The sequence below is a fragment of the Paramisgurnus dabryanus genome, chromosome 9 (genome assembly GCF_030506205.2).
Source record: "Paramisgurnus dabryanus chromosome 9, PD_genome_1.1, whole genome shotgun sequence".
Lineage (NCBI taxonomy): Eukaryota > Metazoa > Chordata > Actinopteri > Cypriniformes > Cobitidae > Paramisgurnus > Paramisgurnus dabryanus.
The window spans coordinates 24738241-24756749 of NC_133345.1; the positions used below are offsets into that span (position 1 = coordinate 24738241).

Here is an 18509-nt window from a genome sequence, read left to right on the forward strand (position 1 = left end):
TGACAAGCGTGCACTGCTTTTAACCCGTGCAATCGTAGCACCCGTTTCTAAAACAAGGGCTGCTTGGCAAAAACTTGTGGAACGAAACAGAAAAATATAATTGTGAAATTAAACATTAAAAATATAAATGATGGGAAACTCAAATGTGCTGTGACAAAAGCATCCAGTGTGAGAAAAACATTACATCACCATACAGAGTGAGCTGCAAATCATCCAAAAAGTGACATTTGATGACCTGATGAAATGAAAATTGGAGCTTTGAAACTTTCAGTCCACATCTGTTAAGGTAATTTATACTGGTGTTCTCCTAAAATCTGATAAACAATTTTAAAATGACAGTCTTCTCTTCTGGGAAAAGAAACATATTGATGATTCACCACCGCACTCACTCATTTTGTCCAATATCTAATAAAATGAATAAATAAATAAAGTGACTAAGAATGTAACTTTCCTTAGTACCTCTTACTTTCAAAAGCAAAAAGGATATCAAGTTCATGGCTACGTAACCTAAACAAGCACGGCTATTCTAAACTAAAAGTCTCTTTGATATGTCCCCAATTTCCTATTTCAATAAGGAAAATGTACACAAAGGAAAGAAAGCTGGATTTGTCACACGCACAAATGCACGTACACACACCGCGTCCGTTTCACCCAGCATGCTCTGTGCATCTCTCTCTTAATGAAGGTTAACGCGAGGATTTCGGTCTTTGCGGGCCCCTGCAGTTAATCCACACAGCGCATTCTGAAGGCTGAAGGAATGCATCGGCTCTCCCAGTTTTAAAAATACTGACTGCCATAGGTCCCTGCACAACTGTCCCCTCTGGGGAGGAAGGGGGAAAACATTCTTCACTTTATTTTAGACAGGCAATCAAACCGCTAAATCACAGCTCCAGTGTTAGGCTTAGGAATTATTTATCATTATCAACGGGGCAAAATTTTTAAAACGGTCTTTGCATCTACTACCGTCGCCGGCATAGGCCAGCAAAAGGTTTGACAGTGATGGTCGCTCAACAGAATATTGTTCCCTTTTTCACAGCCTTGAGAGGAGGCCGGCTAAAACACTAAACTAACAGTTGGACATTCCATACATTTTTAATGGCATGGCTGCCTCTTTATTTGTTTCCCTAACCCCGTGGCCTGGACTGAATGAATGGCTCTATTAGAGGAGGCAGGCAGGCGGAGCGGCGTGCAGGGTGGAGGGAGTGATGGGCTTCTCCAGTCTTCCCAGAGCGCACTGCAGGACTGGATCGCTCACTCATTATTTGCCGGGGGGTGGGGTGACTGGGGAAATATTAACCTGTACAAATGGACTGCATTTTTAAACAAGCTCTGTGTAGGTAATGTGTGTGTCCACATTGCACTTTGCTCATATGTTGGATAACCAATACGCTTTACGGAATGAATCTGGATTGAAGGAAAACGTGAAGCTTTGTGCTACACCACGATTAAGAACAAATATAAAGATTAATAGATTTAAATGCGAACTTCAAGCCTAAAGAGTCTTTTGATAAAACTGCCCACTTAGGGGCCGTTCACATTATAACGATAACTATAAAAAAATTATTTATAAAAAGAGAATAGCGGTGTTCACACCACAACTATAACAATAAAGATACAATAAACGATAATGTTGGGATAACTTTCTGAGCGATTTTTTCCAACCTGATGAAGGATAAACCATTGACAGCCAATCAAATCTATTTGATCTTCAAGTGCAGGCGCACTTGAAATGACAGTGACGCCCACTGCTGAGGTCTATAACATAAAATTACCTCAGGTATCCAGCGCCAATGCAGTTGCTGTGAAATTGACTACGTAATGCTTTTTATTCTACTACATTAACTACGCCAAAAGGTAAAAGATTACACAAACTGTTAGATTCGCTGTTTAGAGATGCAACACGAACAGCATATATACACATTCAATGACATGTAAACAATTGCAAAAGTTTACATTACAAGAAATATGCAATATTAAAGGCAAGTGATTTGTGCGAGTGCCGTGCGCGTGAGCGAATTACTGTAGCATAAATGTATCGTTATTGTTCAATGATGTGGACGCTAATTTAGTTATCGTTATAGTTATCATTATAATGTGAACAGCCCATTAGACAGAAAGATTCATCTGACTGACTTTCCAATAGGTACAAATTTTTAAAAGATATGGCTCAAAAGACATTACGGATATATCACGAATCCATCTGTGGTGAGCGGGATTTGTGTGAAACTGGAAAGCGAGCGATGCTTTGTTTATGTTTTGGTCAGCTTATCCAGTTTCCCGTTTTTGAGTAATGATTACCAACTACTGCCACCTGCTGGTACAGAAAATTATCACAGTCTACCTAGCGCAACCTAGCGCTGCTTTGTTGACGTCAGTTTGGTGTGTCCCTACCCTAAATTGATTAATAATGATAAGCACGGTTTGTTTTATATTTTACATGCTGTTTAGGGGAGAGTATGAAATAGATTATACCACAGTAACAGTCAAATGTGTAATTTAAGAAAAGTCATAAGCAAAAAAATACTGCTGTCAGGGTTTCCCGCAGCACTTTGCAGTTCGGGTGGCACACCTAAGCTGGGAAACCCTACTGCCTTAACTAGGTCGTCCAAAAAAACAAAACAATTCGCTGCACAAAAGGCCATCAAGTGCATCTCAGGGAATTTTATTGGAGTGTTTTAAAAAATATATATTTTCATCATGACGCGTAAGCCGCGCCTATTTGATTGCCATGCCCCCTGGCCATGCCCACCCGCCCAACCTTACCACCTTAACTAACACATTTTCTGCGGGAAACCCTGCATTTGATAAGCAGGACTTTTATTAGGCGTGCTTAAAATATGCCTGACTGAAACCAATGTCACACTCATTTACAAAACAGAGCTATTATGATATTGCCAAGTCTTTATATTGATTTGTGAAAACACATGATTGATGTGACAACAATACACAAAGACAACCCAGCAAAGCTCTTCGAAAAAATCTCAGTCTTTCTCCCTCTCCAAAACACTTCACATCTTGAAATATTTATAACAGTCAAACAACGTAGAGAGTGAAAACAATTCTAATCTAATATCCCAGGAACCTTAGTCCAATTTCTCATCGAGGAGGCCGACTCGCATGCGCTCACACACGCAAACACGTTGACAAAGACACAAACACGCTTACACTCCCACCGAGACACAAACTATTCGATAATAAACAAATGCCTGTCCTATACAAGGCTGTTGTGGGATAGTCGGGCGACTAATTCATCCGTCCTCTACTGGGTGATGAGCTTGTGTTTGGCTTGTTTACATGCGTTATGTAAAGGAAAAGGAAGCCGGTCGTTCAGGACAGGAACACACACTCAAGGAGGGATGTATGGTATAGCTATGACAGTACTGCGTTTGTGTTACATGTATTTGCGTGCTCTACATATCCCTGACAAAATAAAAACACAACTTAACTTGTATCAATGCCACAGATCATCTAAACACGCAGGACAGACGTATATCCTCTCACACACATGCAAACATGAGTCCAAACCCGTCACCTCCAGGCCACTGGCCTTCTCTTCAACATTCCTCAGCTTCCCCCTGCTGTCAAAGGGGTAGTTGAGCAGCCCCTGTGCTACAAAACCCAGGCAAGCTTTTTAAAACAGGATGTTTGGCTGAGGCCTCCTTCCCCTCAAATAAACAATCCGCAGAACCTGATTTTCTGGAGGCAGGGTGGAAGTACTCCAGTCACATTATTTCCACATCCCGTATCCTGGAGCACTTGGGGCCCTGGGGGAGTGTGGCCAGGCTCTGGGGCTGCGGTGGAAACCTGAGGCCTTGTGCCAGGCAATGGGAATGCGGGAGAGAAAGATAAAAGGAGGGAAAAAAGCGAGGATGAGAGACACTAGGGTTCATTGAGGTGAGGGAATATGAAGGGGGGGGGCAAAAGGGTGGACCCTGCACTGATGCTCCGTCAACCTCACCGTGGCTAATTTTTTGCTGGCAAGGTACCGTTGTTACTGAGAGGGTGTTGTGGGACTGTTCTGTTTTTATGGAAAGGATGGATGGAAGTTGACTTAAATCCTAAAGTTATATAATTCATCATTCTGCTGTGAATGATGTAATGTAGCTGATGTCACCATCGCAACTATACTTTGCAATGGACAAACTGCACTGTAGTTAGGTTTCACAACGTGTGCAACACAACAAAGGTTTAAGGTCTTGGATTAATAAACCCATAAACTTTCATAGTAATTTACTCATTCACATATCATTCCAAAACTTTCCAAGATGTGGACTTTTCAAATGTGATGTGCGAAGTTTAAGTATGTGGAAGTGAAATTTGAAAGCAAGTCTTTTACTCTTTTAGTATATGACAATGTTTTTGATTGTTGAAGGCAGTGTTTATCTTCAACATAAAATTATCAATAGAAGAAATTAATTCGTACAGCTTTGAAATAACATTAAATTATGTTTTTATTTTAATATTTCTTTCAATAATTCCAAGTGTTACAGAAAGGCAACCATAGTAATAGTTTTTTAAGAAATTAAATACACTTGTTTTAGATGTCAACAAACTAGCAAACAAATTCAAATTGAGGTAAAGACATCACATGGCTTTTAGGGCTGGTCAAAATATATGAATGCAATCAAATCAGCAGCCTGTCACGTGCTTATTTGTAAAATTGTGCACCTATAAAAGTTTCTTCTTATAACACAATGCACTACAGATTGACATGAGTCTTTAGTGTAGCCATTTTATCAAAGAAAACCCTATTAATACTGTGATCAACCAATGGCTTATGGTAGCAATGGTACCCTTTGGCTTGGTGTGTAATTCAAAACCAAGTGCATAAATTGTCTTGCCCCTAGATTTTTAGATTTATTTTAACATTGAATATAAAATTGAGCTGGCTTTAGGTAATGATAATGTAATGGTCAGACTTAGATGTCAATTTAAATATTTAGAATAATACTATTCATAACACAAGTTAACTTATAAAATATTAATAAATAAAATTATAAATTAGAAAAGTAAGGACCTACATAAAGTATATCTACATGGGCTCATTTATTTCAATTGGAGCAGACTTGTTTTGTACTATCTACTTTTGTTTTGTGAATAAAGTGGATGTTTTGAAAACTCTCCAATGTTACCAGGCTCCTGGTTTAAAACCAGCAATTTTTCCGGGCTGTAAAATAAGCTAAACGAATTGGACACCAGCACCAGAGCTCACACGGAATGTTGATGGAAAAAGGGGATCACTGCCTTTAAGTCACAATGCTGATCAGTTTGGGAAAGCCCAGTTTGTTTTGAATAAGGCCGTTTTTGCTTATCCTTGATAAGACACGGCACAGAAAGACCTCACATTGTGAGCAAGGCTGTGGTCTGTTCCCAAAACAGTGATGGGAATGTGTAAACAAAGCACAAAAAGTAAACCCAGTTTAAAATTACAAATAAAACACACCAACAGAATAAAATATACTCTCCACAGTTAAACAATTCTCTGTATGCACAGAATTTCTGGGTGACCCACTAAATGGGCGGTCACACTACACTTTTCGTTCCGCTGACATACGAATGCATCAGATCATAGATGCAAGCACGCAAGTTCGAGTCTGATTAACTATGACCTGCAAATTTGTATCATGCAATGTAAACCAATAAAAAAACGGTACGTCACTGCATGACCTTTCTGAAAAGCAAAGATGGACGAAACTTTCCCCGCCCATATGTGTCTGAAAAATATTCACATGTTTAAAGTCTAGTGTGACCTGAAATGTTTTGAGTGTATCCCACCATGCAATGTACTCGACCTGAGCTTATATTTCCAGTGTGAGAAATAAACGGCGAGCAATTACCAAAAATAAAATAATTCAATTGTTTTCAAATAACTTTAAGATACATTTTTAACTAGATGCTAGGAGTTTAACAATATACGTATTCTGACTAACCGTTTCGGTACATGACTTCTGGTTCAGTGCAAATTAATGCATCTTTAACCAGGAATGTGTTTTATTTATAAATCTGTTAAAAATCTGTAAAATCCGTTTTTACTATAATGTTAATGTTTACCAATGTTAATAATATCCTATAATATTAATACAATTTTGCATGACTTCCCCCTAAGTGCACCGAAACTGAACTAAGACTTAAAAAACGAGGTGCGTAGCATACATTTTGTGTACAGTCACACCCCTACTAGATGTCAACTGGATTTAAAATGTTTATTATTGCATGTTACTATATGCAGTCTATAATTTACAAAATTAAACAAGCAGTATGCCAATATTTAATTCCAATCACCGAAATAGCTGAAGGAAAAAAATACAACATCAGTCTACGGTTTCTGATGGATGTGGGGTTTCTCTTATTGCGATCACAAACTATGTGGTGATTGTGACGTCTCACACTACATGTAAACAGTTTGGATTTGCTTGCATTTCCACATCTGGTGACAAATTCCTGCAGGCTTATTATAAATGCATCTCTCAGCTGCGGCACATCTATTGCTGGTCTGAGAATAATTTGTAAACAGCCACTGGTCTTCTCGCCCCTGCTGGTCTTTCATTGCACATCTGTCAAGATACCTCATTACAAAGTGTAATAATTACTGGAAAAACAATTCTACTGCTTTGCAGACAGCATCGTGGCTTTTATCGCGGCCTCCGTGTTGATCAAAAGGAGTACATTTTGAGACAGCAGACGCAGCGGGCAAAAGAAGAACGCCTTGTGAATACGGGGGCTTGCGCGCCACAAAGATCACAAAAACCCCAATACTGGGAGGAAACACAAACTCACATGCATCCAGTTATACAGGAAGCAATGAGACCTACTTCAAAGGGCATCATTCTGATTTCCACACGACCACAACACAGAGCGAGGAAACAGGTGGGCTGCATTACAACCCAGTCACAGATAGAGAATGTAACTGTGAACACCCACTTTAATAGACACATAGCACATCACGACCATATGTTTCAACAGCCACGCTTTAAAAACCTAGCGAACACTTAATCAATAGCTGTGTGCTGACACAGTGTAGACATTAACTGACAAACACACTTTCTTTTAAACAAAACACGATGATGGCAAATTCCTGGCAGGGAAAACGGCGAGCTATAGACATCCAGATGCAAACAACATGAACGGACAGAAATGTACCCAAACACACGGGAGCGCAGACATCACAAACATGTGCACGAACGCAAGTGCAAAAACACAAATAGTCGTACTGATACAAAGGTAGTTACAGACAAACACACGCAATATCGCTAGTTTTGGCACAGACTAACTGCTTGTGGGAAGCTTACAGAAAACTAATAAAGAATTTAAGCTTAATATCCTTCAAACAAAATCACTGAGGCAGCGAAACATCAAAGACGTATTACATCTACAGCCCCAGATCTCAGACCTCCATACAGTGTCATTTAAGCAAACCTGTCAAATTTTCTAAAATCTCGCCCTTGGGCGGCAGAGACTTTTCATCAGGCTCATTGAGATGTGTTCTGTTGCTGTTGTCAGACAGAGTGGATGAGTGTTCGGAGCAGGACTTAGAGGCTGTTTACACTTGGCATTAACATGCGTTTTCGTCGATCGGATCACAAGTGGACGACGTTAATGCCAGGTGTAAACGGTGTTCAAAACGTTTTGAGCTCGTCCACTTTCGACCACTTTCAACCACATTCAGAGGTAGTCGAAACCACTTTCGATCTGATCGCTTTGGAGTTGCGGAACGCATATGTGGTTGAATGCGTTCGAACCGCCACACGCGACCGCCTTCTCTCCGCCCATTTATCTGATCTGAGGTATTAAACACAAGTTTTACGTCTTTTTTTGACTTCTGGCGTAAACATACGGTGAACAGCGCTATTTTTAGCCTTTCATTGATACAACTAAAGCGGCTGATCTCCGTAGTTTCGTTTTGAAAGCGTGTGAAAGTTGCGCGATCCTATTTCATCAATTGCGCTGAAAATTCAGAGAAAGCTCCAACATATAAACGTACAAAACACTATGCAGCATGTATACTTGCTAAACAAGCAGTGGACTCCGACATAATATTAGTTTGCGTCCATATAAACTCATAATTACTCCCGCTCGGGTTTGAATGACAGCAGAGAGACTCGCCCACCGTCTCACGGACCACCCCCTCACAGTATTCAGGACAGATGCGGTCGAAAGTGGACAAAAGAGACGGATTTAAATACCAGGTGTAAACGTAATGTGTCTCTCTCGTCCACTTGTGATCCGATCGATGAAAACGCATGTTAATGCCAAGTGTAAACAGCCTCTTACATTCGCCCGGGGGGCTGCAATCTGCTTTACTCCCACCGCAACCCCCCCAGCATCACTTTCAAGAACTTTACTAGTTCCTGCATGTAGGTGGGGATAAGGGACTTGGGTGGATGGATCGCCACATGTATGAACACTTAAATTTATCAGTTTTCTTTTTTTTTATTGGTACGATGCAAAAGACGGATATAGAGGTGATGAAGGACATTGAATTCGGTGGAATGGTAATATGAGTGAAGTTCAAAAATCTAACTTTTATCACCTTTTATATAAATGCGTTATAAAATTGCTGGGCTGTTTTAACTTATTGCTGGGTCAAATATGAACCTTTTTTTAGGGTAATTTAAACCAATGATTGGGTTTGTTCATGTAACAACCCAGCATTTGTTATAGTGTGCTTAACAAGATTAGCCAGCAGGACTAATGACTACTTCTCATGCTACGTACACACCAAATGTGGGGCATCGTGTTACCTCCTCTAGATTACTCATGGGATTTAACTTTGTGTCATGCGCATTTTTAGCTTAAGTTGAATATTGTAATCTTGGGCGAAGATGCGTTTGAGCCAAATAGCGCGTGTTTTTGCAAACATCGCGTATCGCGTCACTCACAACGCCCCGCACAAGGACACGTCTGGTCGTGTCTTTGCATTGACTTTGCATGTAATCTACACGTGCAAATCTTGAACTCGCGTTTGGTGTGTTTGCCCCATAAGGCTTCTCAGCCTTACCAACTATTTTTTTTGCTGGTGAACACGAGGGGCAACCTTCCGATCTCTCTGATGAAGCCAATACGGAAGTGATTTAAACTGCAATTCATTGACTGGCCGCTAGAGGCAGGCTCCAAAATGGAGTCAATTCCCATAGACATCCATGTTAAAATGGCCAACTTTACAGTAGAAAATAATATGTTTACAATCTGGTACAAATGACAACTGTGAGAGGGGTGAATTTTTTTGTAACTTATCCTTTTAAATTATATTAAGCCTTAAAGTTCTGCATAATTAAGGGTGTGGCCACTTGAGTGACGGTTGAACAGCCACTGCCATTCACTAGAGTCGAGCTAGGCGGGTATGGTTTCAGCAACCAGTCATCTTAGCTTCACCCACGTCCCGCCTCTTAACCCATTTTCGGATATCAGCAAGTGATGCGCATTGACGCGTGGCCAAGATGGCGACGGCAGGCAACGCCCACGTTAAACTTTAAAAATTATCTTCAGAAACGTATGAGTGACGTCACAGACATTACGTCCATCTTTTTTTACAGTCTATGTGTGAACAGCATGTTAGACAAAGTTAAACAGGCACAAAATTGGTCCAAGTTTGATGCGTGCAATATTTACTAGAACCTTATTTCCAAATCGGCCCTGTTTGGGCCAATGCAAAACAACAGAAAATCTGTTAGGCTAAATGACCAAATCCTGCATGCATACTTGAATGACCTAATTACATAAGCAAATCATAGCTCCCACAAACCCAGTTCAGAGAAACAGTCCCACAAGTAAGCATCTCAGTAAGCATCATTTGTTTACGCAGGGAGTGTCGCCAGCCTGTGAAGTGGTGGCGACAGGGCAAGGGGATGTGTGCATGAAGCCATAAGCTCAGGTAGCATCTTTTGGAAAGATGGGGGTGGTGTGGACTGACCCACTCTCTTTTCAATGCATCTGTAAGCTTTGCAAAACAAACCCTTAGCTTTTCTGTCTCTGTGGCCACAATCCTGCACATGCACAGTGGGGTTGCAGTTTTATAAGAGAAGCATGTTGATTTTATTCCATGAGAGGGGAGTGTTTCATCTCAAATCATGAGACAGAACTGTTTCTCATTTCTATCAGTGTGGCCCTTTCACAGAAATGAAAACACTCCTAGCTCAACCCTTGCTGCCTGTCAAGATACCAAGATAGAGATGTAAAGGCTATGCATGTGTAAACGTAATACATGTCTGAGTGAGAGAGAGTGTGTGTTCGGATACATGCTTGTGCGCAAGCGCCATGTGTGCACAATCGGCCGGTGCGGATAACGTGACTCTGTGTGCTTAAGTGTGTGTGTTTGTGTGTCCCTGCGAACTTGGATCTTATTACAGTTTGATCCCACTCAAATATTTCTGAAAGAAAACAGAGGAGGGGAGGCAGGGTCTATGGCCAGCCAACACGGCCCACTGAATCTCCGCTGGGCTCACAAAGGGAGCTTTATCTCCACCGCACTCTCTCCGCTCCTAATGGCCTTTAATGAGGAGGAGCAAGGCACAACATAAAAACCAAATTACCTGCAAAGTTTGCTCATTTATCTAAAAACACACCATGGGAACCCGTTTAGCTTAAGGCAACAGAGGCTACGTTTCGCCATTTTTACGCCTCAGACTTTTACCGCACACTTAACCCTTTAAAGGTGATGCAACACTCAGTATTTGGCATCCAACTTTGAAATTGTACATAAATAATGCTTCAAATGCACAAGCTTGATTTTACAAAAGACGTTTGTAATGGAAAACATTTTTTTGGACGCACATTGCTCCCTCTAGCAAGGCTAAAAAGTAAATATCTGGTGCAAGGTCACCATAACAGGCACGTAGACTTTGTTTGCACAAAAATGTTACCACATGAGCTCTTCAAGAATGGAAAAAACAGCAAATACTGTAACTGCTATCACAGGATGTGCTGACTTTCAAATCTATTTGATTCCAATCAAAATTAAGTCTTTCAATTGTAGATTTGAGAGTCTGAATGTATTAAATAAGCCAACTGACCTGAGAATTCCCCTTGGGTGGCGTTTGGCGAGCTGGCAGCCTCTGTTTCAGTGTAAGACAGTGTGGAATCAGACAGATCTAAGGAGAGAAGGCATAACTTAGTTACTTCTGAGGTAGTTTGCGTGTGATAAAAAAACATGATTCAATATGCATTATCAGGCTGTTGACTATACCAACTGAGATGATGAAAACAAACTGCAAATTAATTAACAAGCTAAGCTGCTAACCACAACAAAGCATCAGTTTCAGCTGGTACCCTCTATCCACCCTACGCACTGTCAACACAGTTGAGCAATGGTACCAAGAGGATATCCCATCTCAGTCGCCATACCAGTGCCAGGCCCCAGCAGCCACCACTACAGACTGGGCTGAGCCCAGGCCGGCTCCAGATTGGCATGCTGAAAATGGGCCCACCGGATACTGGCTGCAGCCCTCACTGGCTCTCAGCTGGTCACTGTGCCTAATTGCCACCATTAAAATTCTTCACGTTGTTCTACTTTTTGCTTCCCCTCTGGCTCTCCGTAAAGCCACGGATTCAACCGGTGGGTGACAACTGATGGCACTGACTTCATCACAGGGGCCAGGTTATTTTGTTACACGGATTAGTTTATTAAATTTCAGCAAGGATCTTCTCTTATCGGTTACCTCAGAGTCTACATTTACACCAATGTATACATTAAACTGATCTAATAAGCATTTGTTTGATCAGTAATCAAAACCAGCAGTGTGTTGGGGAAACTTACCCAGTGGCTTATGTTCTTCGCTGGGGGAAAGTCTTGAGTAAGGAGGAGGGGGTGACTCTAAAACATGACAATAGTATGATTACAATTTGTAATAAAAAACATGAACTACTCAAATTATACAAATTACAATATTACAATGATTTGATTCAGTTGCAAAATCTGAGACAATGTTGGGGCTAACTTCATAACATAGGCACTAATAATGGATATGCCATTTAAAACGAATACAAACTGACCTGTATACAAGGTGATAAAGTTTTTTTTTAAACAGAAACACTTGTGTAAATTAAACTACTTACTGAAGAAAACTACAAAGAGATTGACTGAAAAAAGCTTGTGGAAAAGTAATGACATCGCCTTTTATACGTGGGGGAAAAGTAAAGTATAACGTGCACTGTCTCTTTAAGAGTGGCGGCAGTAATTGCCAGGATCCTAAACTCAGTCACTCAGATACACAGCGAGTCAGTCTGGCGCCAGTTGTATGCAAACTGTATATTACCGCCACTCCTTCGCCTAAATAGCATGAGGGGTCCTCCTTAGGAAAAAGGCGACTTTTAAAGTGCAACTTTGAAACTGATATAATTTCAAAGGCGTAATGTCTCAGACAGGGGGGAGAAAAGAAAATGAGTTTGTGTTTATGTAAATCCTAGACCTTCTTTATCTAAACACAATTAAAACTAAATAAAAGTTAGAGTTCTTTATGTCCAAACATTGATAAACAAAACCAGCTGCTTCTTTGTTAGCCTTTTAGCACACCAGTAGACCTACTGGCTAAATACATTGACATGTTTGCTCAAACACTGTTTTACGTGATTAAATGCTTTCATAGCACGGGGCAAGACCTAAACAAAAGTATTAATCTTTTTAACGCTGTCTGTAAAAATATTAACCATGAAAAAAAACGTCAAACCCATTGATTAAGTTTGAAGATTGAGAGGGCTCTGTTGTTCAATCCCATGAAAGAAATACCATATTCGTGGGGACACGCATGAGCGCTCGCGCGCTATGTGTCTCTCTGCAATCCAACCTCAGAGAGGGGGCTGCTGTCTCCCTCAAGCGTTTTTGCTCTGAGAAACCCCCATAAAATGCTGAGCTAAAACCCCTGAAGTCTTTGTTGGTCGCGTTGTTAATGTGCGTAAAGATTTATTGCACAAAAACAGCGTTATAGGTGGCCAAATGGCTCGTGTCCTTGTTTACGTATCATCCACGTTGCATTGTCAATGTATCCCTTGGTTGCAAGGAATGTTAAACGTTACGTTACAGAGCATTAAGTCAATGCCTAAAGTAAAACCTTAAAGTATTTATCAATGGCAGAGTTGATTTAAAACTGTGTCAGAGATGCACATATTTGAACTTCAGGTAAACTGGATTGTGAAAGAAGAAAAAAAAACACTACAAGGTGCAAAATGCGTCTGTAAATTGTTATATTTAAGTCAGTATCATTAAATAGATATTTTGAAACAAAACTGTTTGTTGAACCATAAATACTTTTTAAACAAGAAAGCATAATTCCCTTAATGTGTGTTATCATTTGCATCTGTATAAATAACTTTGCTTATATCCATTAAAAGCCCTCTGAAATACTATCAGGTGAAATCAAAGCAAATTGAGAATTCTTTATTCAAATTTTAGTCAACTAAACAATTTCAGCCATAATATTCACCGGGAAACATCGGTCATCTTCACATGAAGAAGCTCAGGAACAGCATCGCTTACCTGGCCCACATAGTCTGCTGTAATGATAGGGATTGCAGCAAACAACCGGACCGTCCTGAGCACCGAAGCTCTTGCACTCACAGAGTGCTTTAAGCTGGGCTGTGTGCTGAAGGTCCGACCACCGGTAAAGCTTACAGATGAGCAGCTGTGGAGGAGCCATGTGACCGCCCAGACGCAACTCGGTCCGCGATACCATCACACAGTCGCTTGGCATCCCTCCTTTGGACTCCACGGCTTCCAACAAAGTATCCAGCGTTTTCTCTTTAAGCTTTTTTAATAGCGAGTAGGTGGCGGTCTTGAGCTCCTGCTCCATGACGGAGCGAGGTTTCGTCTCCTGGCTCTCAAAAGGACCGGGGTCCCGTGAAGACCCAATGTTCCTCAACACAAACTGACACGAGCCTGGCTCTTTCCCTTGAGCCGCTTCCGGGCTTCTAGATCCAGAATGATGGTCCCGATCTTTAAACAAACAGCACGTAACTGTTCTGCAATCACTGTCCTGCACAGACCGAGGGCTTCCCTGCTGCAGAACGCACACCGTACCCCCATCTTGGTCCAAAACGCCCCCCGGTGAGCCTCCGCCGCACTCGATGGGATTCCTTGTACACAGTTCCTCATAGTCCACGCGAAGCGACCCGCTCGGGGTCATCGGTCTGAACTCCGTCTTGGGAATTTTCTCTGGGTTAGTGCCAAGCAGATCGTCCCGAGACCCCTCGCTGCTTTTGCCATATCCATCGCCCCCCTCTTTATCTGGAATCAAACGGCTTCTCCAGAGTCGCCGCACAAGACCTGAGCGTTTCGTCCTGAACATACGACAACTTGACACACTAGATGTGTTTTATTTACGTTCAGATCTTCGCGATTGAAAACTATTTCCGAGGTCGTGAAACATTAATGTTCGCCGAATGCCGTGCAGCGCGTGCACAGCCGAGCACCGTATATTGGTGGCAAATCCACATTAGTTTTGGAGGCACAATGTTATATTGCATTAAAAATACAGAACACAAACAAACGCAAAAATTAAACAAAAATCAAAATGCATTCACCTTTGAAAAATGCTGTCATTTGTACATTTGAACGATGTTTGTGAAGCAGACCTACAAGCTTACAGTTTTAGATTTTAAATGCACTAAAGGGTGCAAGCAATTATTCAACGCTTCTAACTTAATCAAAGACAGGTTTAAGAGACAGTTGTAGGCAAAAAGCGAAAGAGAAATGTAACGATAGTCAGCGATAAACTTGCGAGCTCTTAAATGTTGTCGGACTTTGAAACGCGTTCAAATCCACGCTTCGGCTCTGGTGACATGAATGAAGCTGCTCCTCGGCGATTTAAATCCATAGACAATTCCTCGCAGAATTTACAATTCCGGTTGTTTTCCACGATTCCAGCGCACTCTGTGCAATCCAAAAATATCCCTGTGCGCCGGGGCAATAAAAGCAACAATCCGTGGACTTATAGTACGCTCCTGGTTCCGTGTTCAGACCTGGTCAAACTGCAACCCAGATCTCTCTCTCTTTCTCCGTTTCTCTCTCTTTTTCCTTTTTTTCTCCCCCTGTCACACACACACACTCACACATACACACACACAGGGCCCCCGAGGAGAGCGATGGAGCCATTGGCTGACTACCATCATGTGCTAGTCTAGACACTTTGGCGGCTCTGAGCTGCACTGATTGTTGCGCAAACAAGGTTTCAAGTTTCTTAACTCTTAAAGGCGTAACATCCATCTATTTCTTTTCCTTCATAAATCCTAATAAGATAATTGCTTATTTTTAGACAAAAACATTTTATTCTAAAAAAAGACGAAATAAAAAATGTACCAAAAAATATTTTTTATATTGAAGTCACTGTATCATATGTAAGGGTCATGAACTTTAACCTGTGTTTTAAGAATAGGACAGCTTTCCTTTAACCGACTATTGTACGTTTGTGTTTGTATTATGTACACATTTAACACCCACTGATAGTGTTTATTTTTTGCATTTATTGGTATTTATACATATATGACAATTCAAATATTCGAATTAGGTGTATACACATTCCATATAAAAGGCATTTGTGAGTCGCTCTGTATAAAGGCGATTGCTATGTAAGGAAGCGCGTGAATGACCTCATGAGGCGCGAGGGCTCTCATTCAGGTGCGACTTCCAGATATGTGCAATGCACAGACTGTTAGATAAATCCCCCAAATCATCACCCTTAAATATACAACAGTTTACAGAATGTAACGCGTTATGTAAACACGGTACCCTTTGAATAGCCTATTAAAATTACTGCATAACGTTTTGACTTAATGGCTTAAACATCTATATACCAATACTACATCCGTATATGCTAAATGCATGATGCAATTGCGGTTTCAACAAAATATAAAACTTTATCAACTGATGTAAAATATCTTCCTGAATTTTTTGGCAGAGACACAACTTGCGGACAAAAACATAACATCACTGTGTGCCAAGCGAAAGTTAGCTTGTATTATAGATAACATCGTGTTAATAACCACATAACACACATACAAAATTCACGTAAGTAAAAAAATGAGGAGAAATGTAACGTAATTGCAGATTTTTAAACAGCTAAATCCTTTTCTTTGGTCGCGCCGTGTCATTTTCTAAGCCTGTGCACATAGAGTTAAAGTCTTCAGCTGAGTAAACGGGGGCGGGGCGACGTCTCTCAATGTATTAACTTGCTCAAAGTAGCAAAAGTTCAGAGAAACAAACACCGCCGATTGGTTCTCCAACATTTATGACACGCCCCCAGATATGGGGATTGGTTGGAAGATGGAAAAATGCAAACAGATCCGCCCACAGTTGTTGCAATTGACAGTGAATGAAATAAATTTCCCGGCAAGTTGCCAAGAAGCAAAGCACAATATTTGACACGCTTATTCGGCAAGAAGCTATGTAAATAGACTCTTAACAATGGTCTTGTGCTGACAGCCATATTTATCAAGTTATCAGGAAGATGTTATATTAAACTCTGAGGGAGGATATTTAAAAACGTCAAATAACAGCTTACACACACACCAATGTAACATAATTTGCTTATATCCACATTGTAAATATATATATAAATAAATTATTGATTATTCATATGGTGACATGCAAACACACGTCCTCTCCTTCTGTCCCTCCTTTTGGCTTTGTGGGTAGAAGTGGTGTTTGCCTGTGTGTACGCGGGAATCGGATTTCCCTGGCAGGTTCATGGAGGTTAGAGAGGGAGCGTATGGAGCCCTCATGCCTGCTCCATATTAGAGGCACCTGTTGCAAACACATTCTCTTTTGTAACTTAATCACACGTCAGACAGGGCAAAGAAAACTGTTATTGTAGCACTGCACTCCATGTTCAATCATTTTCACACTTTCATAAAAAATCTGTGAAGGTCCCATTCACCGTTAATGAGATAATAGAAACCATTCATTCACCTGTCATCTGACAGGTAGTAGTTTACTTGGAACATCCAAAAACGTGCCACCATTCGATGCTTAACGTTCTAACTATAATGTTTAATATCACTTTCTCTTTATGGTGATATTATACAATTTTATGGAGACACAGGTTCAGTGATAAATCATTTGTGACCTCATTCATTGGATATTGCGGTTACAATGCAATGTTTTACACCCTAGGCTGTTTTTTTAAGCATTGGGAAACAATGATAAAACAAGTTTGCTTTCTGTCCAACACCAAGTAAGCCTTGAGAGATTTGGCATTCAATGGCTTTGGCAGTGATCACTGGGTTTCTCAATTTCACTTGCTCGCTGATAAATAAAAAGAAAGCGTTTTTTTAAGGAACAGTGTGAGGGGTATGCCTAAAGCACGCAAGAAATAACATGAAGGTGATGTTTTTGGCCAAATTAAAGAGTTGATCTATATATAAACAAGCATGCTACAATACAAAACACACAATTTACTGTCATTTAAACATCCAACATCAGATTCTTTTCAGTATTAGTATTTACGCTAAAACCACATGACATTGGATTATGCATCTCTATTAGTTCCTTAGCATGTCTCCAGGTAACTGAAGTAAATGGTCTTGAATATCCAGTCCACTCTATTGACCCTAACGTGGCCTGCATGTGTGAAAGTATGTAAAGAAAGAGTTCTTCAAAGAGAAGGAGGGTAATTGAGTCACAGGGCTGAAAACAGGACCCAGCTGTTCACACAGGCCATCCCCCTGCTAGGTTCTTCTCTTCGTGACCGGAGAGGCAGACCGTCCGCACCCCTGGAGACTCAGGGGTAATAATCCAGCGGTCACGCTAGCTTGATACAGCACTGACACTTCAGAGGGAGAGGACAGACAATCAAATTAAACACAACTGAGACGTACAAAGGCATAAGCCCTGGGAATAAGACAAAATATTTGATCTAGAGAGGCATCTGAGATATTAATGTCCCCATCTTAGTATTATGGCACAGCTGAAATAGAAACTTTCTTTGATCGGTTACATGGAGTTTTATATCTCGTATTATTTCAGACGTCATGAAAGAGCTGTTTTGAACATTTGGTTCTGCCAGTGACAGAAGCGATGGTTGCTGAAATGAGTGATGAATGAAATCAGATGAATGTTTTGAACATTAAATGTTGAAATAATGTTAAAAAGGAGCACTTATGCGAGAAAAAAAAGACAACATGCTACAGAAAAGTGTACAGTATGCTCTCATGTAAGAAGGATCCATGGACAGAAGATAGGAACACAAAAATAAAACACAGCGACCTGTGACAGCAGTCATATATTCAAAGTGCAAGAGGCATTAATTCTCCATAAGGAAATTGCGAAGGAGTTTGGTATGGACAGATACTAATGAGAAACAGACTCACACACTTAGGACTGTGGACACGGTGGGGGTGGAGGGCACTCGAATGAAGGGGATCTACAACTAATCTATTCACTCAATGCTACACAAAGATCAAGACAAGACACAGAAAGAAATGCCCCCCACCCCACCCCTGTATATTCAATACTGTACAATCATCCCATTCTTTGTAAATGCCACAAGACATGTCTGCTGTACGAGACAGAAAGCACGCCTAGA

At 40.8% G+C, this 18509-nt stretch overlaps 1 protein-coding gene across 1 annotated transcript in view; it reads right to left on the reverse strand.

The window, feature by feature from the left end:
- Window positions 1-15034, reverse strand: part of smad6b (SMAD family member 6b) — a 28751-nt gene extending 13717 nt beyond the window's left edge. Inside the window, exons 1-3 of the mRNA XM_065278989.2 lie at window positions 13469-15034; window positions 11753-11809; window positions 11010-11087 (exon numbers count right to left, since the gene is read on the reverse strand). Coding sequence (XP_065135061.1) covers window positions 11010-11087; window positions 11753-11809; window positions 13469-14276 — 943 coding nt within the window. The 5' untranslated portion in view covers window positions 14277-15034. The remainder of the gene's footprint in view (window positions 1-11009; window positions 11088-11752; window positions 11810-13468) is intronic.
- Window positions 15035-18509: the final 3475 nt, after the last annotated feature.